The sequence below is a fragment of the Contarinia nasturtii genome, unplaced genomic scaffold (genome assembly GCF_009176525.2).
Source record: "Contarinia nasturtii isolate CC-2019 unplaced genomic scaffold, AAFC_CNas_1.1 Cnas_scaffold_493, whole genome shotgun sequence".
Taxonomy (NCBI): Eukaryota; Metazoa; Arthropoda; class Insecta; order Diptera; family Cecidomyiidae; genus Contarinia; species Contarinia nasturtii.
This window is the reverse complement of record NW_022197846.1, coordinates 425,011-448,025: the sequence shown is the minus strand read 5'-3', so window position 1 is coordinate 448,025 and position 23,015 is coordinate 425,011. Positions and strand designations below refer to the sequence as shown.

Below are 23,015 nucleotides of genomic sequence, written 5' to 3'. Positions count from 1 at the left end.
AAAAATACCTTTGGATGCTGAAAAAGGAAACACTTTTATTTCTATATTTTTTTTATTTATATTCTTAAATTAAAACTCAAATAAGGAGCGAAATAAAAAGCTGCAAAATTATACCGAAAAATACTATACTTTATTTTTTATAAATCTTATTTTGTTGTTCGGTTCCATGCAAATATGTAGTTCCTTAAAAAAGGCCGTATCTTTGATTTTATTGTATTTTTTTGGAACATTTCAGCAGGTAAGTAGTTGAAAATGTTAACATATTCATTTCAAATTCACGATCCTCTACCGTTCTCTTGGCTTTACCAATCACGTTTCGTAAAAATTTGATACAGCAATTTTTCTGATTTTTGAAACCAATACTCCCCCCCTTGGAGAAAAAGTGACTTTTGATTTGAATATTTTTTTCCGATTAAATATAAAAAGTGAAATCAATTGATTTGATATGCATTGTTCAAATCAAATAGATCGTTTGATTTTATTTAAGATGTGCACGACCATTCAAATCAAATCAATTGATTTAATTTTTTATTTTGATTTAAAATCCACTTTTGAGAACCCTGACGAGTCAAATAACCCAGATCTTTCTACTTCATAAGCAGCTCTGGTATAAATTCCTGGTAAAGCTGTTTTACCACAGATAATCCCAAATGACACTGTCGTACTCAGGCGGTTCCACACAGAAGATCATCTTCATAAATAATTGTTGAATGTTCCAAGGCGTAAATCAAATATTCGCACTAAATCATCGGAATCAACCGATGCAAACACGTGCACCACCGACACGTGAAAATGCAATGTCGTACGCAATTAATTATTAGATAGCCGGTAACCAAATTAACTCTGCCCAATGGTTGGCCCGTTTCTAGACCCCAAATTGAAATAATAGAACACTTGTTGGCCCTTTTCAAATGCTTTCAATGAATGCGCCTCCAAATGAAGCAGTTCGTCTATGATTGTCATATCTGTCGAAAAATGTGTCAACAAAGTATATCTTTTTACGAATTTTAAGATGTTTTACTCAAAAAGTTCACAGTAGTTTTGGGTGACAAAAGTGACGTCCGTAGTTTGCCGAACATATTTCCCGCACATTTCAATGCGCCCATGATGGGCGGCCCATCAAAAGCTGTTTACCAGGGAATCTCTGTATTCAAGACTTGACTACGAATTACCACAATTACTTCGCCCAAAAGTCTTCTTCGTCCATTTTTTTATCTCTCATTCAGATACTCAATATAAAATATGCACAAAATATCATTGTTTTACAAAGAGTTTTATTTTTTTTTCTAAAATTGAACTGGATCAAATTATAAATTAGTTCATTTAGTTTAGGTCACTTTTTAATTGAGAAAAAAACACAAAATGATATGTATTTTCATAGCAGACAAATTCTCTGTGTATTATTTTTGAAATTCTTCATCTACTGTGTTAGTTTGGCAGCTATTCATTTTGAATTTACTGTCTTTTTATACTGTCAATCGATGGCAACGTTAATAAAGTATCAAAACAACAACTGTAAAATAGCTTCTTGTTGTTATAAATATCGCATGCTTTGACAGTTGACAGTTTAAGTGCATTTCACGAACAGCATCCTCTATTGGACGATTTTCAGTGTCACCTCTGTTTAATAATTCAATTGGATCTCTTTTCTCAATCATGTAGTCTTCCTATTCATTTATCTAATTTTTCTGAGTTTGAAACATTTGTCAATCGAGTTGCAAGCTTATTGAAAGTGTAGTTTATATGTCTTCTGAAACAACAATAACATCTTTTATTTTGAATTTCTGTAAATACCGGCAATAAACCACAATAGATTTTATTGTGTTAATGAAACTTCTATCTATATTACGCTATTTTCGAGATTTTAAAATACATTTACATTTTGATCGTTTTCAAAATACTATATTTAACATTGAGAAGTTCAAAATTATGGTTGGAAATAAGCGGTTCTTTCTTTTGTTTTGTTGTTTGCTTGAATACGATTATTTGAGGTTATTTCCAAAATCGACAAAAACAAAGAACATTCGAATGAGAAACCAAAATAGATTTTGTTTGATTGATTATCCTTTCTCAGTCAGAAACGACACAATATTAATGTAGAAATAATTGCAGCAAAGACAAATAGAGTAGAGTAAATTATGACATTCGATTGGTTTGGCGTAATAGCTAATTGTTTGTCTTTATGTTACAAATATTGCATCGGTCTCTTTGCTTTTTTCTACTTTAGCGTCATCGCATTATTTAACTGTTGTTCAGCATTCGCATGACTTTCGATCGATCGACATAAGGTCAAAAGTGAATTGGAATTAGATTACAAAAATGCTGTTATTTGAAATAAAAAGAAATTCTTGTTTTGTTTTTCAAATAAGTTTTGTCTCAATGAGCTGTTTATTTTAGTACTTTATCAGAGCATTTTTCAAAAAAGGAAACAAAATGTTGAATTCATTTTACAATTGAAATCAAATCAAAAATATTACAATTGAAATTAAATCCACTTTCATCTTGAAAATATCAAATTTTCTCAAAATGTTGCTTTTTATTCCGTTAGTTTCTCGCAAAGCTCACAGGAATCAATCGATGAATGTTAGAAATGTTTGTTTTTGATGTGGAATTTATTCGTAAATCCAGTCTTTGTTAGCTGGTGTCCATGAAACGACGTCTTTTTCATTTGGGAACCACAAAGCGATTTCTTTGTTGGCTGATTCAACGGCGTCTGAACCGTGAATGATGTTTCGGCCAACTTGAATGCACAAATCACCACGAATGGTACCTGTCAATTTCATGTTATTAATTAATGTTCCATTCAAATTCCAATAAATTGATATTAATAATAAAATGTATGAATTACCTGGTAATGAATCAGCTGGGTTGGTTGCTCCCAACATTTGACGACCCGTCTTGACAACATTCAAACCTTCCCAAACCATTGGGACGACTGGGCCAGAGCTCATGTATTTAACCAATCCTGGGAAGAATGGACGGCTGGAAAGGTCAGCATAGTGCTGTTCCAATAATTCTTGTGTTGGCTAAACAAAACAAAAAAAGGCGAAAAGTTGGGTTAGAATTGGGTTCATCATCTTTGTTTCGGATTAACAAGTGAAAATTGTTTCCTTTTAAAATCACGTTTTTTTTGCACACTTTTTAATAATGCTTTTGAACATTTCATTTAAGATATATAAAATGGCTTTATTGATAAAAACATAATAAAGATAAAATGCCATGTGGCATATCTCTTACTCATATCATAATGGCATAATGGAATTAACAAAAGAAAATGGAGAATAAAAACTTACCCAAACGAATTTCAATGCGACCAATTTGAAGCCTTTAGCTTCGAAACGCTTGATGATTTCTCCAACGAGTCCGCGTTGGACACCGTCTGGTTTAACCATGATAAAAGTACGTTCTTGATTGCCGGCCATTATTTTTGCTATATACGAGAGAAATGCCAATAAAGTACAGATCATCTAACGATCGCTCAACTTGGAATGATGTCGAAATAAAATTGAATTTCGCTCAAAGCCTCTCTGACTGTGTGCTATGCGCAATTTATCGAATATTGTTACGTGTATGTATACCGCCGGTATGTATGCGTTCACTGTTATATAAGAAACAGCCAGAGAGGTAATAGAGTACAACTAAACAGTATTCAATTAATGTGTGGCGCTAGTGGTGTTCGTTCCAAAAATTACATACTTTAAAAATCTAATGAATCTTATAAATTGTGAGATGTTTTTCATTGACATTGATTCAAAGTATTAAATAAATGACAATTTTTTTTGTAATCACTCTATCACATTGAAATATTTTATTTCAAATGTCATACACTGATTAACTAGAATATCATTGAATGTTTGAAGATTTATTCGAAATTGGCGCCAAATAACCGAAAATGTCAAATGTGATGGATTTTGGCGGCCATCTTGAAGTTTCGTCTGTTCTGAATATCCGGCGCAAATTGGCGTGTAGGAAAATTACCAAAAAATTTCACATACGCTGACAAAGTAAACACATACCCTCTCATAAATTGAGTAAACACATACACATGTAAATCCAAATTGTACAACAGAAACGAAAGGAAAAACGTAATGAAGGAATCGTGTATGAATCGAAATTACGTATGATTGATGACATTTTTAAGTTTTATTGAGATATTTTGGAAATCATATTCATTGTAAAAATTTATTGATTTATAATAAAAAATGTAGCAATGCGAAAAAGTTCATTTTTTATCCCAAATATTCGGTATTCTTGAAAAAGACATAGAAATTTATATATTCATATTACTGTCAAGCGTTATTACGTTACTGCAGGTAAGCGAGCAAAAAAACAAACACATAAACAAATCAAACTCATACATGCAAACACAGTGGCTATATTAGTGAATAGAGAGACAGAGCTAGGAAGTCTAAGAGGCAATGTATGTAAAACAACACAAGAAAATTCGTATAAAATAGAGATAGAGAGAGAAAGAGAGAGTAGAAAAAAGTTTACCGTCTTCGTTTGGCATTGAAGGAAAAAAAATTGCACACAAGCTCAAAATAAATGCTAACACGTTCATCATTACAATTACTAAAATTGACGAGTTACAATTCAATTTACTGTGTAAAACCATTCGCGTGAATGAAATTTCGATTTGGTTTCGATGTGAATTAATTTATGCGATAAAATTAATAAGTCAGTCAAAGAGACAAACTACAAAAAAAAAACAAAGTGCAAACTGAAAGCGTGTTTAACTGGAGTTAGTTGGCTGGATAAGTCGAGGTACTGAATTTTAAACGCCATAAACGTGAATATTTTTGACGTGAAAACAAGAGCTTGTCCTCTTTGGTCTTGATTATTCTAATATCACGAATGCACACATAATTGTATGGTGTTCAAAAGATAACTAAATTCGATCTTAAAGTCAGACAAAAGAAACAACAAAAAGAAAGTGCGGTACTAGCGACTAAATAAGTAAATAGCAAACCATGCAAGGACAACAGCCAGTAATACGGCAAACAGATCAACAAATTTTACAACAACCAGCCAGCATTGTTATCAAAATGACTGATGGCATTCAACAAATTACACCAGTTGGTAAGTTTAATGATGAATATTTTATAAATTTCAAAACAGTACTAATTATTATCTAATTTATCATATGCATCGAAAATAATTATTAATTACTAAAACATTTTCTACAGTAAAAAGAATGATCTTAACGATTTGATTATGATAACTATCCAAGTAATCCCGTGAATCACATAATTTGTTCGAAAATATTATTCATTTCAATACATATGAGGTTCTACCTAAAAGTATACTAATCGCAGAATCTGGTTTACGCTTTAAACAACAATGGAAATTTTCCAATGTTTCACTTCTTTTAAATATCATATTAGACGTATGTTTTAAGTCGGCATTTTATTTGTACGACATTTGTTACGTCATTTCTCTCCATCGTTTCGTATATTGTCAACAAAATTCATACCTTCACGTGTTTTATTTTAATATACGCATTGACAAAATCCTTTGCATAAAATAAAATGGAATTTCCTATATGAAGCCTGCTGAGTGTCTCGATTCCATTATTGTTCTTCATATATGATTTGGGTACAATATGTCAGATTATTCTATTGACATGTTATTCTCTTTTTTTTTTCGTCTGATGTACGGACACATAACAAAAATTCGCTCAAAACACATAGAATGAATAGATGAATGTCAAGGCCATCTAGAAAAACTCTTCAATGTTTTTGTAACATCGTGTGTGATATTTAATCGTCTTGAATTGGTTTCATTTCGTACACGAAATAAATGAGTGGAAAATTTCTTTTATTGATAAACAAAATGTGTTTGTATGTACGTAATTCGAAATGATTGTGTGATTCAAATGGACGATACAAAGAAAATGCGATTAACATTTAATATAAATATCAAAAAAAAGTGGAAAATAATGAAATATTTTTTTATTCTAAATCTAGGCCTACTGGAACTCGCCCATCGAGAATACCAAGCAGTGGACTACGAAAATGCTGAACGACATTGTATGCAACTATGGCGACAAGATAGCAGCAACACTGGTGTTTTATTGCTTCTGTCATCAATTCACTTCCAGTGTCGACGATTTGACAAATCCGCACATTTTTCAACATTGGCTATCAAACAAAATCCACTTCTGGCAGAAGCGTATAGGTAAATCTTGCAGAATCTTGGTGCCCATTCATATTTCATTCCCACATTCAAGCATTACGATTGATTACATTTTGGCAAGAAAAACAGACGCAACATCGATCAAAGATATTCACAATCAAAATTATATGCGAAAATCCAAAAATTATATCACAAAATTGACACACAGAGCGGAAACTTTACCAATGTGAAATGTGAATAAAATTATAATCATATCACATTCGAAAGGTTTCCCTTTTGTTTTGTAAATTAAACAACAGAGAAAAATAATTAAATTCTATTACTACCATCATTCGGATTAAATTTCGGCATTTATTTACAATTGAAATATATTTCTTGGTTGAAATCGTTTTGATTTAAAATTGAATGCATGCTAATTGTATGTACTGTTTTTATTTGTGGAAATTCAGCAATTTGGGCAATGTGTACAAAGAACGTGGACAATTACAAGAAGCATTGGAAAATTATAGACATGCCGTTCGTCTAAAGCCGGATTTTATCGATGGCTACATTAATTTGGCTGCTGCATTAGTTGCAGCCCGAGACATGGAACAGGCCGTACAAGCATATGTTACTGCCCTGCAGTACAATCCGGTAAGAATAAACGATTTTTCATCAACAATACAAGCCCGTCAATAATCGACATTTCTCTTGTTTTTCATTGTGTCAGGATTTATATTGCGTTCGCAGTGATCTGGGAAATTTACTAAAAGCATTAGGTAGATTGGACGAGGCAAAGGTATGAACATCAAAAGACATTCGAAATTATATTGAATTTTATAAAACAACAAAAAATTAAACCAAAAATATAGCGAACATATTGTCGAATGAATTCAATCAGTCAGGCCTGTGATTGCTTCATATCAATTGCAATGAGGTCAATCGTTTTAATTCTTGTTGCGAGAAAAAAAAAACATCATTTTTAGATTACGGACTTTCAAGTCACAGTGTGATTATGACCATTTTAATTGATTCGACAATTGCTTTGTGGTGCATGATTGTTGAACTGTCGAATGTGTCTGTTGGATCAACTCTCGTCAATGTCCACATTCTACAAAAAAACAACAACAACAAATAAAATCATCCGGCGATAATTTTTGTTTGAAACATAAAACGAAGTCGATGTTAGTTGCTCATATGATTTTTTGCTATTTTCATTCAATCAAATGTCAATATGCGTAATTTAACAAGATTTTGTTGTTGTTTAACACTGATGCGCAGGGATTTCACTCGTTTAACCAATTGAATCTTATTTGAAATACATATATCGTTTGTCTATTGGGTTTTGTTGAAAATGTTCGAACATTTGTAATTCAAGATAAAAAGGTTAAAGAGTTATATATTGGTATATTCTTTCAAATTGATTTATACTGGTTAAATTTATTGTGCGTAGTTTTGCAATTAGATTTTTTTGCGTAAATATCAATGAACGTTGGCGTTATTAATTACTTTTCTTCACATCAATGACACAAAATGTTCGGTGGAATAAAGAAAAAGATGATGATGATACTTGGATGAAATCACAAAATGTGCATCCAATTCATTTATGTCTTTTTCATCACTTGAAATGTTGGCTTAGGGATGTTTATGCGCAGGGACCTCATTGCATTTTTCGTTCATTAAACAAATATTAAGAGATGAATTCGGTCCCGAACGATTTCGTGGAAAACAAAAATTAATGCCTATCGAATTGGAAATATTGGCTACGATGGACAAATCTTCAATGTCATTACAATCAAACAAATAATATTAACCAAAATGACTGAATTGCAAGAAATTAATTGTTGAAAAAAACCAAAGAATTAAATTGATGATTTTGCCGCCGTACACAGTTCGAGTTTTGACAGACATATTCGATGTGCTTGAGTTGCACATAAGATCTGATACCGAAAAAAATACAAGACATGCACTCTATTTCACAATATACTTGCATATACAATTTATGTATCAGACCTTATGCTGAAGTTTGAATGACTGTAGATCGATATTGCAATTTATTTTTCACGTTTTTTTATCGAAAAAAATTGATATCTTTTTTCAGCAAAAAAAATATATATTTTATCCTCTCTCACTTATCAAATTTAATATTATTCTTTAAATAAAATGATTTCAGTGGATCACACTCGACACATACATTTAATAGGGATAGAAAAAAAATTATTAAATGACTGATCTTTCTTTTTATAAAACAAAATACACATAATTCGAAATGAAACAAATTTAAAAACGTATATGAGTTGCAAAAGTGGCGCCACATTGAACAACTTTTACACATTTGATAAATGCAAAAAAAAGTAAATGAAACCACCAAATGCCAATACCGAAACGAATGATTTCCGTCAAACAATCACACAATAATGCCATTGCATTTGAAAACATCCCTGGATTTATAAATAAATAGAAAATAGAGCCGTTTAATATATTCAATAGTGTGTACCAATTCAGGTAAAGTAACGTGGATGAACAACTTTTTCACAAAACCAATTCAAATTTAAAAAAAAAATATAGATAGTAAAAATAAATTCGTTTCCAAAACATACCAAAAATATATTAAGTTATATAAAAAGAAATTATTAGACATTTTGTTCATGAGAAAAGGTGCGTGTATTTCTACCGGAATTTTGTTGTCAATTTATTTATTGTTTCACACTTACATGTGTGCGTTCAATTATCACGACTGAATATATCAAAATTCAAAATAAATGTTTCTAAATTGTATTTCAAATTTCAATGGAACTCCTGTGTTGAAAAAAAACCTTTTCCGTGAGATTTAACATGACAAAATCTTGGAAAGAAAACGGCTCAGTCACAAAAAAAAACCACGTCATTTCCTATCGTTTCATTTCATAAATAAATTCCACATATATGGACCGCTGCACGCTGATTTATCAGATCAAACATGTCAATTGAAGTCGTTAAACCTGGAAGTAAAGAATTTATTGACGATTTATTGTATCTTTAATTTAAGGATTTATTGTTGGCGTAAATTGGCATATCACACTCAACTATATTCGCCATTTTTTTTTTTAATTTTTACATTATGAAACGTGTTTCGATTTGATTTGGATTCTAAATGTGATTTATTTTATATTATCATTCCCATTGGATGAAAGAAAAAACTGATGTTACGGATCAGTATGCTGTCACTTGAAGTTGCTGAAATTAAATCTGAATCGAATCGAAACCGAAGCCATCCACTTTGATTGAAAGACGTGACGCGAATAACTTTTATTTAAAAAAAATGCAAAGTTCAAATAGATATTATATTATGTTGTGTCATCAGACAATCAAACTTTGGCTAAACCATGAAAAAAAGACGGCGCTGTTGGTGTGGTATTTTATGCGTAATTTTCACCTTTTTTTGCAGCAAATTGTTATTTTTTGGCGTCAAACACATGATTAAATAGGATTCAGCGTTCTCTTTACCAATTTTTTTTGCAAGTAGTTATCAATTTATTTTGATTTATTCGTCTTACTGAAGGCGAAGTTTCCAAGTTCATAATATGATAACTACTTTTTTGCGCGTAATAACAATATTTTTTCTTTGTTATATAATAATTTAACAAAATATATTCTATTGAAAGCGTTCAATCTGTGATTGCCCATTTTTTTAAATACTATTTCAAGCCACTTTGGTCGAAGTGAAAATCGATATTTCCTTAAAAAACGTAAAATGGCAAAAAAAAGAGAGATGAACATACTTTCGAAAAAATATATACCAGATACAGCATTTAGGTTGCTTTTATAACATTTTTTTGTTTCGTTTTGCTAGGCTCTGTAAAATTGTTTTTTATTGATTTGTGTGAAGCAAAAAAATGCAAAAAAAATGAAGTGAAATATATTTCCAAACAATGACAACAAAAATACATCAACACCGATTAAAAATTACGAAAACCAAAAAGACAGAAGCACGAAATCAAAGATTCATTTGATTTCAATAATGGATAAATAAAGCGCAATTTTTTCTCTTCTAAAAAAATTCACCTTAATGCAAACATATTTAAATTGCTTATAAAATTTTGATATCTTTCTATTAATTTACATTCCATTATTTCAGTAACTAACGCATTTCTTTTCGTTTTTTTTCCCATTTCGTTCATGCCAATCGATTTGCTTTGCAAATTGTTTCAACTTTTTATTTTTTATTTTGAACGTTAAACGAAATATACGCACAAAAATTAAAAAAAAAAAAACAAACAAAAGGCGTGTTACTTGAAAGCAATTGAAACACGTCCGGATTTCGCCGTTGCATGGAGTAACTTGGGATGTGTGTTTAATGCACAAGGCGAAATTTGGTTGGCAATTCATCATTTTGAAAAGGCGGTCACATTAGATCCAAACTTTTTGGATGCATACATCAATTTGGGAAATGTTTTGAAAGAGGCCCGCATATTTGATCGGTAAGTTTTCTTTTTATTTCTTTTTATTTCTTTTTATGTTAAATAATATGACTTTTTTTGATGAAGTTTAAATGCACAATTTTCTAATCTTGAATATTTGATTTAATCGAATAAATTTTATGTTTTTTATCTGCAAATTTGGAAATTTTTGCACATGTTATCATAAAAATATTTTGGTTTACCAAAATGAAAACACAAACGGAAAAACCATCAATTTGCATATCTGAAAATTCATTTCAAATATTTAATTTAAGATTTGTTTGCACACCGCAAAATTGAATTCAAATTGATTTTAGAATACCAATTGTTCGAGTGAATGCGAAAAAAAAAGAGAATGCTTCGGTGCTTGATTGCAAGCATAAAGAACATAACTCTCTACATGGCCAAGTTGATTATACAATCCTGATGCGATTGTCATTCAATCGATTTCTTATTCTGCGTTTGGAATTGTCGCTTCAATGAATTTTAATTGGAAATGAATCAAATGCAAACACATTTTTCCAAGTTCATTGAATAGAATTCGCTTTTTTTCTTCATTTTTTTACTCCTCTCCGTCTGTTCTTTCTTTCGTTAAATTTGTACATGTCATTCTACTGCACTGGCAAAAAAGACATCAAACATAAATCAAGTCGCTGGAAAAGCGTTGTTGTCGTTTGCAATTATTTCACAGCACCAAAGAAAAAGGTGGTTGACTCATGAACATAATTTATCGTTGTGAATTCCGGTATCCTTACACCCCAAATCAATTTGATTTGTATGAATTGGTTAAAGATATTCATCTTCATTTTGAATCTGAAACCGAATCAAACAACATACATTTTAGAATTGCTTAAAGGGTTTGTGTTAACTGAAAATGAAGAGAAGATAATGAAATTAATTGAAAAAAGGCGAAAAATCACATTTATAATATGAATTGAATGAATGAATCTCAGCATTTGGATTAAGGGCAAAATATCATAGTGTTCGGCTGCTTCATCTTCGTTTCGGCAAAAGTAGAGACACCCAAAAAGATAAGATCGCGGAAAATCACGCAGCTTTAGCGATCACTCAAATGCAGTATATACATAAATACTGGATGAATTTGTGTTTTTATATTGCATTAATTTACGTGACATAAGAACGATAGAAAGATATTATAATCGCGAATATTGTTCAACATACTTTCGATAATCATACTTGCGATGATGGAATTTGAATTTTATTGTTATGTTTCGCCATTTGTGGTTATTTTCTCACTTGTCGCCATAAATTGCGTTGTGGATGAAATTCGGGGTGAGCACAATCGCAAGCAAATCTCATGTCAAAGTTACAGTACATTCCGTTGGAGTTCTTATGAGAATACTTCCATTACAACATGGACTATTACAGCTTGTATACGATGTTTGAGTTCATCATACGAACACATTATTCATGGTAGAAAAAATATGAGATGAAGGAAAAAGAAAACGCTACATGTTCAGTGTAGTGAAACGAATCCAAAACCAGATAAATTGAAACATTATTTATCTGATTTCTGCAAGTTCAATGGCATATCTTACTAACAAGCCAAGATCAATTTCGAAAAAACTCACTTCCATTCACTATTATAAAAACGCATAAAAATACATATACATACCCATCGATTGGTATTTGCATTCAATATACTAACAACGACGAAAAATACGATTTCATGTGCAAAGTTCGAAATAAACTATTAAAACAATGACATATGAAGCATATTGACATGAACTAAAACCCGGTTTGGGCATTTTCTTAACGTCTCGTATAAATTTGTATGTAATAACAATGTGCACGTCTCATCAATTTGATGTTGGCTTTTCGCAGCACGGAATTTTAATTCGGGAACATCATTCGGGTCGGGAAAATGTGGTTGAATTTGCAATCTATAAAATCGATGCACAAGAACTGGAGACTGAATGTCATAAATGAATTAACATGTTCAGTCCCACATAGATATGCAGTATGCATTTGAAACAAATGATGTCACCACCATAAAAACAGACGAGACAGAATCATTTGATTAGTCAATCATGTTTCGAAGGGTCTACCGCCACCAGCAATGACGTAGAAAAATCAAATTTGAGAAGAAACTGAGTTATCATTGATCAAAAAGCGGTATGGATGATATGCGTTGTAATTTATCTTGCAATATTATTTATTGCCTCTAAGAATTATATCTTTTGAATCAATTTCGAAAAAAGATTTAAATTGAAAATGGAACACTTCATAAAAGAAGTTTTTACGAAGAGATGTAATAAATTTGTCAGCACAATCTAATCGCATCACAACAAAAGGCGATGCACTTAAGAGTTTCATAAAACAACAATTATGGCATTTTATTCTACTTTGGGGAATTTCCAACAAACAGATTTATTGTTGAATTGTATCCAAACACAGACACACATCAGCATATGATATATTGCTATATATGAAGCATTATGAATGCAGGTTTTCAGCAATAATGTGACCATTGAATTTATGCAGACACTTTTTATTAACTGAATTATGGAATTTGCATGTAAATTTGAAGAGAAAATCATAAACTCTTTAATAAAATGAAATTTAATCAATATGCAAAGCTCAAGAGTTTTGGTTGATAGAAAAATTGACTCTTTGCAAAAGGGCGTTCCAGTGAACAATGAGACAAATGATATACAATGGCACATTCACTTGTGAAAGATTTCTTGGAATTTGTAAATCTTCTATCGTCTGATACTAATATACTGCATACAGACCACTTGAACAGTACTTCTTTGAATTTGTTTGTGAGTTTGAAGCCCTTTTGTGCTTTGTTGCATATAAAAGTTTGAGTCATGAACAAAACACACCGGATGAAATAAATACTACTCCAACGAATCTATTCGGAATTTTATAGCCGCTACCAAAAAAATGCATTTATATTACTTACTTTTTTTATAGGCATAGTTTAAAATTTTAATAGAAGGGAACTCTGACCATATTTGTGCATGCATATGGTACAAAATGCCGTTCATTGTTCAATTGGTGTGAATTTTCAAAGTCCTTTGGAGCTCTTGTTAAACATTAATAGAGATAATTGGCAATGACACATGGGCATGAAATCGACGATGCCACTTTGAATTGGCGCAAAGATTTTGCTTTGGAACCGGAGCATAGTTATTTCATTCGAATATGAAGAGAGAACAATTCTGTGTAATATATTCGTATACAATATACATGCGTACAAGCCAATATGGTGGGTATCTCCTTTGGGATAACGTCAAACTTGTTAGTGTCCTTTTTCTTTCTTTTTCTTTTTGTTTGTTTGAATTTGAGTGCAAAAAGATGTGTGCGCAAGCCCGCTAACAAGAATCAGTCGCCAATCAGCTAGTGTTATGAAGAAAATATCAATTAAATTGAAATCAACCAGAGTTTGAAATAAATTTGTGAGCATGCCAAAAAAAACAATTGATTTCGAATACGAATGTGACAAGTGAAAACAATCATTGCTTCAAATTTGGTGGACGTATATGGTCTTCAATCAATGTGACATTCAGTCAATCCATCCGTCGGCATCTATGTCGGAAGAGAATTCATACGGTCAAGGGGAAATTGCGCACAAAATGTGAAACAGAAAGAAAAACGAAAGTCAATTAGAAAAGGAAAAGCACCATTTTTCAGATTGTTAATATAAAAGCAACCCCTTATGCTATGTCGAAAAGCTTACTACGCTTTCACAGATATATACACGAACAGGCAAGCATATCACTACATTAACAATTGTGGATAAAATGTATTCATCGTACGCTACTTTGGCTGTGTCATACATACACATGCATATATCGATACAAACACACGCACACGCAACTCTTGGGCCTGAACCAAAGATGACGAGAACGCTTTGTACGTAAAAAAAAGTAAATAGACAGAAAAAAGCGCACACACAGTACAACAGCAGCAGAAAATCGCTTCGCATGCTTTGTGTGATCTATTTTGTATTTCATGGCGCTTGTTAGTAGCATAGCATAGTTTGAACTTACATGTTCTGTTTTGCTCTCTCTCTATCTTTTTAAGTTTTCTTTCGGTATTTTTGTTCGCCACTCGAACACACATTTCTTGCATCCCAGGCTCATAATAAGAACACGCCAACAATACTCACCCAACCAAATCGTTCATCCAGTATTTGAAGGTTTGAATTTTAATTTTTGTTTACAAATATTTCAAAATGGGATTTAAAAATTTAAAAAAAAAAAAAAATCATTTTGATTTATGGAGTAAAGAAGAGAAACAGCAATATCATACGTAAACATCGTTTAGTAAAATTCGGGCGTTACAACGAAATTATTATTGGTTTCAATATCATGATGCTATTCAAAAGTGTTGTGTTGAATTTTCTATTATCTTCGGAAGTTTTTGTTGATTTTTTTTGTTGGTAACATAAACTAATTCATCCATCAAACCAATTCCAAAAGTGATGCGTAAATGTGTATCGTTGAGTTTTGGAAACTAATTTCGCTTCTATATTAGGGGCAAAAAGCACATGGCTCCATGATTCTGTGTGTGTGCGCAAATCAAAAGCTATCTTGGTGATACATTCATTTCAATTCTCGTGCGTTAAAAATTATTCTGTGTATACGAAAATGTGCTTTCGTTTTCAATATTTGTTTTTTTTTTCGTTTCATAAAAAGCCATGCGAACACTTGACTTTTTACACTCATCATTTTGTGCTCATTTTGCGCATACAAACTGAATGAAATTTTGGCGACATAGTTATTAACACTCTTCTGTCACATTTTGGCGCTCTGAATTCTACTGTAGCAGCTATTATGGTTCGAAATATTTAACGTACGTTACACACTTGAGCGCTATTATGCTTTTGGTTCAATTGAATAGAAATTAACACAACCATTCGAAAAGTGATTAAAAGCGATTAAGACTTGCACTGTAGCAGTCAAAGGTAGTGGAAAAACGGCATCGATTGTAATATAAGATAAAATGCCAACAAACCATATATTCAATGGAACACACATATTCAAACTATGTCGTACGGCACACATCTAATCTTATTGATTCGTGAAATCAAAATGATACAGCTAAACATCGCTTTGTAATGAGATTTGATACATTAAAGCCGTTAAATCATTTCCGATACGAAATGGTCCAATTAGTGTATATTGGTTTGTAGATCAATTTGAAGGTGGGTCCGGACAAAATCTTAGAAATCAATGGTATCAACACTTTGAATGAAAATTCGAGAAAAATAGTTTTTGTGGCTTCACGGGTGCGCGATATTTTTTTGTTTGTTTAGATTTTGGATTGAAATATGCTGGCAATTAAGAATCTAGAATGAAGCACTTGATAATACTACTGATGGCGCCACTTGAATCCATACGACTACGTGCCCTGAGCTGATTGAACTGATTTTACTTTAAACGTACGCGTTGAATATGATGTACACATAAAATTTATCAAAGTGCTCATGGTTCATATCTCTGAATAATATATCTGTGTTCATGTTGTTATACATTTCAGAATAATCGGTGCATAAAAATGTTCCAACTTTTCTTCAAAGCCTTTGTGCAAAAGCACACACCTATTTGAGTTTTACATGGATGAATATAATATTAGTAAAAAAAAAAGAAGTTTACACACCTGGTGCGCGCACTGCTCCGAGATAATGATGCTGAAGGTGATACCTGTGGCCGATATTCTGTTTGAGAATTCTCTATAAAACTAAAATAGATCCGATAAATATGAAAATAGTACAAAAATAGTGGCGCATATCACAAAACAAAGAACGCAGACAATCTGAAAAGGGCAAAAGTTCATAATACTTCTATTTTGAAAAGATAAACAAAAGAATATATGAATTGCATACTTAATTGACTTCCATCCACTACATTTTCTGCCGAAGAATTTATTTCTCTACGTGTGCCCTGTCAGACTGAACCATTATAACCATTTGCGTTAAGTTTTTTTTTTTTGGATTTTGGCTCTATTTCAAATCTTCATCCAAATCAATCTAAAGGTCAAAATACAAATTTGTACAGGGTGCTTTCTATTAGCGTACAGATTCTTTGAACTCAGAGGTGTCTAATGAAAGAGACCGTTTTGAAGACGGTGAAATTGGCACATGTAGACATGTGTCGAAAAATTGGAAGATAATCCATTTTCATTCTGAGTAACTTTTCATTTGGACTCTCTGAAAATGCGTTGAGTTTTTTCAGAAAACCAGAATTTGATATTTGTTTTGTGTTTTCTGTACCAACATACAATGAAGAAAAAATGAAAGTAAACATAATTCAAACATTGTTATCAGAAGACTCGTATCTTGAAATAACAGCGAATGAAAATTCTAACAAGTTTTTGTCTAGTCGAGATATGTTTTTGTATGTCCAATAAAAAAAATCATATTAATTTAACCTCTTCTTTCGTCACATTTCACCATATAGTGGGCTTCAAGACAATACCCAAAACCAATTTCATTTTGAAAATTGAGAATGTATTCAATCCATGAGCCGCATGAAATCGAGAAGAAAAATTCACACAAAAAAAAAACATTACAATACCAATTGGTCTGATGAACAGTTGCCACATCAAACGGCACAACAATAAGTTCATGAGAATGCGATTCAAGCTTTTTCTTTTTGTTTCGAAGCGATTTGGTAGAGGTTTGCTTTATGGGAGAGAGGAAAAAGAAAATCATCACCCCTTAGTTACGGCACTGATACTGAACAGTTGAATGAACAACGCTTCCATTCAGAATGGCAACTTTTACTTTCATTTGTGTCGGTTTTTATTAGTATTTTTGTCATCAGTATTTTTTCGTGCGATTCATTTGAAACATCGAAACACCACTTTAACAATGGCACAAAGAGAGCTTTTTTATTTTGGTCATTCAAAATAGGTCTGTCGCTGTTATCTCGTAATTTGTCATTTCCCAATCACATCACACATTCACTCAACATCCATTGAAGTTGAAAGCCGAGCGGCATTTTTTCTCTTTAGAATGCATTTCCAGTCCACTGGAAATCGACCATTTCTTCTAATTTACCCCTTCTGTCAATATTGGATTTTTTGATGCTGATTACCAAAATTCTTGTTCTATCAATTGAATTCTTATGCACATACACTGCAGCGTATTGATTTTCTACATATTGTTACATTATAAAAATGAATTTGGTGAGATAAAGTGGAAAAACAATGTGAAATAGGATTTTCATCCAACAAAATCAGGTCATTATAAATACTGTCTTTTATGAAGTACGCATATGTGCACATTTTTGGACGTCTGTATTTTGGTAATATTGAAACTTTGTATGATTGATGCTGAAGAAACAGAGAAAAAAAATTCACGAATAAAACTGTATGTATCGTGGTAAATGTCATTTCTGTTTGCTGCGTATATTTGAGAATGTGTGCTTTTACGATAATAATATCAGTGGAAATTGCAATACGTTGGGGTTCAAAGTGGAAAAATCCATATAAGAAATGAAATTGTGTGAGTTACAGCTCGTAACGTACGGCCTCTTTTCTCTCTTCCTTACCCACTCTTTGGTAAATTTGCTTTGCAATTTCTTGGCCAAATGTTTTAGAATGTAGCGTATAACTTTCTCTGACTTACTCTTTTCCTATTCTACATATATGATCTGGAAAGATGATGTGGGTCTGTGATTCGATTTTCAAAATTTAGGTTTTGCAAATGGTTGGAATGTTTGCTTTATGTGACATCGGTACACATGTGATGAATTTATGATCTATTAACAATAGAATGAAAAATATTGCCAAATCTATTTTGGCTCTTTTCATTTTAGTCATACAATTTGGTTTTGGTTTTCTCAATTTATTTGCTGCCAAATTCTCTGGCGGCCAATATGATTTATATGTAGACACATTTCGTACGATCAACTTTGTGCGCCGTTTTTTTCACTATCAGAAATCATAGTGAGCACCTTGCTTCCAATATTCGAGGCACCGGCTCTTTTTACCAATATTTCATAAAACAAAAAGGGTTTATACCACAAACTTGAGCTAAGACTCAAGTGATAAGCTAATTTGTTCGAAAATATAACTTTTCATACTTGGTTGCGGTTTTCATTAAAGAAAAACATATTCTAATTTTTTAAAAGAATTTTCTAGTAACTACAATAAAGCAATCTGTGTTGTGTTGTTCAAATATTAAAAATGCAATTCCAAGCTTCAAAAGCAAACGATAAAATCCAGACTGGATTATCCAGTCGATATCATCAAAATTTCATTCATTTTCATAACACATACAGCTAATTGCAGCTGTCGACCTATAAATAATCAATAATGAAAAACAAATGTCAATAAGAAAAATAATCCCTTTTATTCAATAATACTGATGTTGTTGAATTCGACACCGTGTACAGTAAATATACATCAGTAATTAGTATTACAAACAGAGAGTCCATGTGATAGCTTTTCATTAAATATAAATGCTAATAGAGCATTTATTTGAAGAATAAAAAAAACTGGTTGAACATGAACATATCCAATTGCGATTAGTTTTCATTTTAACGATTTCCATCATTCAATCATAGTTAGCTTTCAATGGAGCCAAAATGATTTTGTAGTCTGAAAGACCAGTCAGTGACGGTCAAAAATATTGTTGTCATTTTTTATGAGGTACGCTTCTTTTCAAGATCAATTTCAATTGCAATTAATGACTTCAAAGCATTTACATACTTACACTTATTCATGTTCAAGACTTGAACTTCAAGTGCATGGCAACACAGCCATTAGAAAAAAATATTATTTTTTTTCGAGTTGTTTGCGTTGGCTATTTTTATATTACATACTACTATACATATTGTATGCGAGCTTAGCTTAAAATATTCTCTTCCTGTCTCCCACTTTCCTCTTTCTCAATGAAATTGTAGAGATATGGCATGTGTGTATAAATTTGATGCAAGTGTTTTACGCTCAAAGTCACTTATTTTAAAATTTATTGAAAATTTCATTCCCTTGACTCTTATTTTTCCACTTTGCGTCATGGTTTTTATGAAGCAAAATCTAATGTGTTGTAAAAGTATGAATTACGAAACGAAATTGGATTTTTATGTTCAATTTTCGCTTAAATTTATCCAAACTAAAAAGAACGCTCGTCACTTTTCACTGAGTATATAGATTTTTTAAAATTTAATCCGTTTCAATTATTCCAATAGCTATTTTAAGAGTCAATCTAAAATTGATTGTATTGAAACTATTTTTCAACATGAAAACTGAAAGAAAAGAAATATTGATAAAACAAATCCACAATGGACGAAAAAAAAATCAACACATTTCCATTCGAAGTAAAAATCGAGTGCCGAATTTTGGATTGATCGCCTGCGACAGTGATGTTATTGATGCGAGTTTGCTGAAACGATGTTTAAATGACATTGCTGTTATAACTTCCTGATTTATTATAACATTTTCGACTTAAATCTAACTCGTTTATATATCTTTTTTTCTGTTTCGTTGTTTCCGAAATGAAATGAAAACCATGTGATGTGTATACGCTTTTGCCAGACGCTGATGTCAACAAATTCATCGTTCGATACGAATCAACACCGTTTGAATACTGTGAGACTGAACGTTGGCCAAACATTCTAAGTGCCGCTTTTTTATCGTTTAGTATTTTCGCGCGAGCTTCTCTCGCTACTGTTGTTCATTGCGTAAAGTAAAACAGTATACATAGAAACAAGTCTTGTTGTGACATACACAAATAGTCTATGAGTGCGACAAAAAATGTATACACTCAACGAGAAGACTGCAGGAAAACGGAACTAGCAGTTAATAGTATTTTCGCAGCACTTTTACACAATTTAATTTCGTTCTATCCCAATTTTCGTTATTTTATTTTCGGATAAAATCAAGAACAAAATAAAATTAACAATTTTAACAACCATACCAAATACATCCAATAAAATAAAATTACCAAAAACAATGATAAAAAAAATGAAACGATAGTGGTGAAATTTGTTTGAAGTGTTTAACCGCGTTTTATGTGATCAGTGGTTTTCGAATATTATAATAAAGTAATCATAATTATAACAAATACCGATAAATATTTGTAAAAGAGAGAAAATCTTTTGAAAATGATACTTACTACCCAAGACAATAATATGCCAATTTATGTGATTTATTAGTTCGGTTGTATTTTTTTTTAATTCAAATGCAATACCAATTTATATAATCATAAAAAATACGTGTTTTAATAACCAAAACATTGACTGAAACTTACACAGAAACGAATTAAACCAAGAAACAAACAAATTTAACGGTAGAGAAAGAATATATATCACGGACATTTTTTTTGTATGCTTTTCATCTTTTCATGAATAACATTTTTAAATAAATAAATGTTTTTAAAATGTCGTCGTCTTTTTGATGTTACAATCACCGTCCGATTTTCACAATGATTTACCGAAAAGACTTAACGACACTGACAACCGCTGAAAAACATCATGGTTCAAACTTAATTGACGGCTGAGAAAACGCGCCGGCAACATCCAATTATATATACACAAATATATACCAACAAAATAAAAAACATCGCATTTAATTGCAGTGCATTACATTCGGTTGTGGAACATGTAGCAAAATACTAAAAAATAAAATAAATTTAGTCATCGCATTAAGAAATCATTTATGTATACAAAATCAAAGAAACCACAAGATACATCTACCAATAAATTTTTCTTAAAAAAACTTTATGTCCAATATTTAAATGTGAATAGAAATCTATATATATATTTAAAATTTAACTGTGTAAAATGAAATTTGCGATAGTTTTTGTATTGAAATAAACCAAAACAAACATAAAACCAATTTAATTCCAAAAAGAATCCCCTAATAAAACGTAATTTCTAATACGTGGTGTAAATAAATGTTATAAAAAATTAAATGTTAATTAAATGTGTAAACCAACAAGGGAATACCAAAAGGCCAATAATCAGATCAATCTGTGTTTAGTCAGATAGAGTGAATCATTTTATCGTTAAATGTTTCTTTTTTTTAATGTGAGCCAAAAGACTTGATAAAAACAAAATATAAACCAAATTGATAAATATTTTTTTGTAATTGTAAACTGAAAAAAAAACTAAATAACGTTCGTAGATAAATGTATTTAAATATATATATGCATATAAAAACGTTGTCGCTAAAATTAATTTAAAAGAAAATGGATTATCAGTGTATTGTTGTTTATACAATCGTTAGAATTTGCCCATTTTATCCATATACGGCAGAATTTCTGCAGAAACAACGTCGTCAAGGCTGTTTTTTCTGGATTAAAAATCATATAAAAAGGTACGATTATTGTAGTTGAATGAACTTATACCGAAATATTGTCATCATTTTTCAAACCAGAAAAAAAATCTCTCCAGATTTGGATCATTTCAAAACTTTTAATATTCGAAAAAGATTGAACAAACAGAATGATTATTAGAACTGTACTTGTAATTTTTTGCATGATTTTTTGCAAGATTTGTGTTTTGAAGTGCACAGTTATAAATATTTCGTCAAAATGACATTATTCATTACCATTCATAAATTAAAGATTAATTCTCATATGAAACGGACGACAGACAATCGAATACAAAGTTATTTCATTTGAATGGTTTTACGCTCATCCTTAAATTCCCAATAAGTTCACAGCATAAGAAGTACGGTTTACCATTGAATTGTTTTCACGTATATTAAGTCATTTGTTGTTGTTTCTGCCGGATAAGTCCTCGACGTACAAGCAGTTTTCATAGTAATTATACTCGACACCGTTCGTTCGATTAATTACATTGAAACGTTTACGACTTATTTTGTGAGATTTTAATTCCATGTCAACTTAATCCATACGCTGAATAGAGAGAGAGAGAGATTCCATTGCCGATTTGTATAAATCACGTGGTGTACAGGTACACTGCATGTTTTCTATTATACACTCTATTAGAAGACAAAGTCATACTTATACACACAAGAGTGCATAAACTGTTAAGACTGTTTCTGTATATTTTGTATTTTAACAAGTTGTTGTTGTGAGATACATCAAGAGAGACTTGATTGTACATTGTTTCATGATGTTGCTGATAAGATGGATATCTTTTTTCTTCTACATCAATGTGATACGAATTGACATTGTGAAAGATGCTGGTGACTTGTCTTTCATTCAGAATTGACTCAGGCTTTGGTGAAAATTGAGCCGTATGATATCATTGTACAAATAAGCACAAAAACACATCAAAACAAAACCAAATGAGATGAGGCGATAAGAAAACAATAGATTGAACATTGTGTACTGAATATGATATGAAATATTTCCTCTTGTGAATTTGGAAAGTCAGTACATATTCGGTAGAATATACATACTACGTCGCCTGATAAGTCCCGGGACTAACTAAGAAAAACATTTTTTTTGGCAAAATTCGACTTTATTTTTCAACATAATTTCCTTCAAGAGCGATACAATCGGTCCAATGCTTC

General features: G+C 31.4%; 2 protein-coding genes across 2 annotated transcripts in view; one reads left to right on the top strand and one right to left on the bottom strand.

The window, feature by feature from the left end:
• Nucleotides 1-2,365: 2,365 nt before the first annotated feature.
• LOC116339233 (nucleoside diphosphate kinase) lies at nucleotides 2,366-3,564 on the bottom strand. The gene is made up of 3 exons (XM_031764990.1): nucleotides 3,294-3,564; nucleotides 2,849-3,026; nucleotides 2,366-2,770 (listed from the first exon to the last, which is right to left on the bottom strand). Exons 1-3 carry the CDS (start codon nucleotides 3,465-3,467, stop codon nucleotides 2,613-2,615), a joined length of 510 nt encoding a protein of 169 aa, XP_031620850.1. The 5' UTR covers nucleotides 3,468-3,564; the 3' UTR covers nucleotides 2,366-2,612.
• A 781-nt stretch (nucleotides 3,565-4,345) lies between these two features.
• The window catches only part of LOC116339306 (UDP-N-acetylglucosamine--peptide N-acetylglucosaminyltransferase 110 kDa subunit), a 38,256-nt gene continuing 19,586 nt past the window's right edge, over nucleotides 4,346-23,015 (top strand). Inside the window, exons 1-5 of the mRNA XM_031765107.1 lie at nucleotides 4,346-5,079; nucleotides 5,967-6,177; nucleotides 6,585-6,768; nucleotides 6,845-6,913; nucleotides 10,378-10,574. Coding sequence (XP_031620967.1) covers nucleotides 4,971-5,079; nucleotides 5,967-6,177; nucleotides 6,585-6,768; nucleotides 6,845-6,913; nucleotides 10,378-10,574 — 770 coding nt within the window. The 5' untranslated portion in view covers nucleotides 4,346-4,970. The remainder of the gene's footprint in view (nucleotides 5,080-5,966; nucleotides 6,178-6,584; nucleotides 6,769-6,844; nucleotides 6,914-10,377; nucleotides 10,575-23,015) is intronic.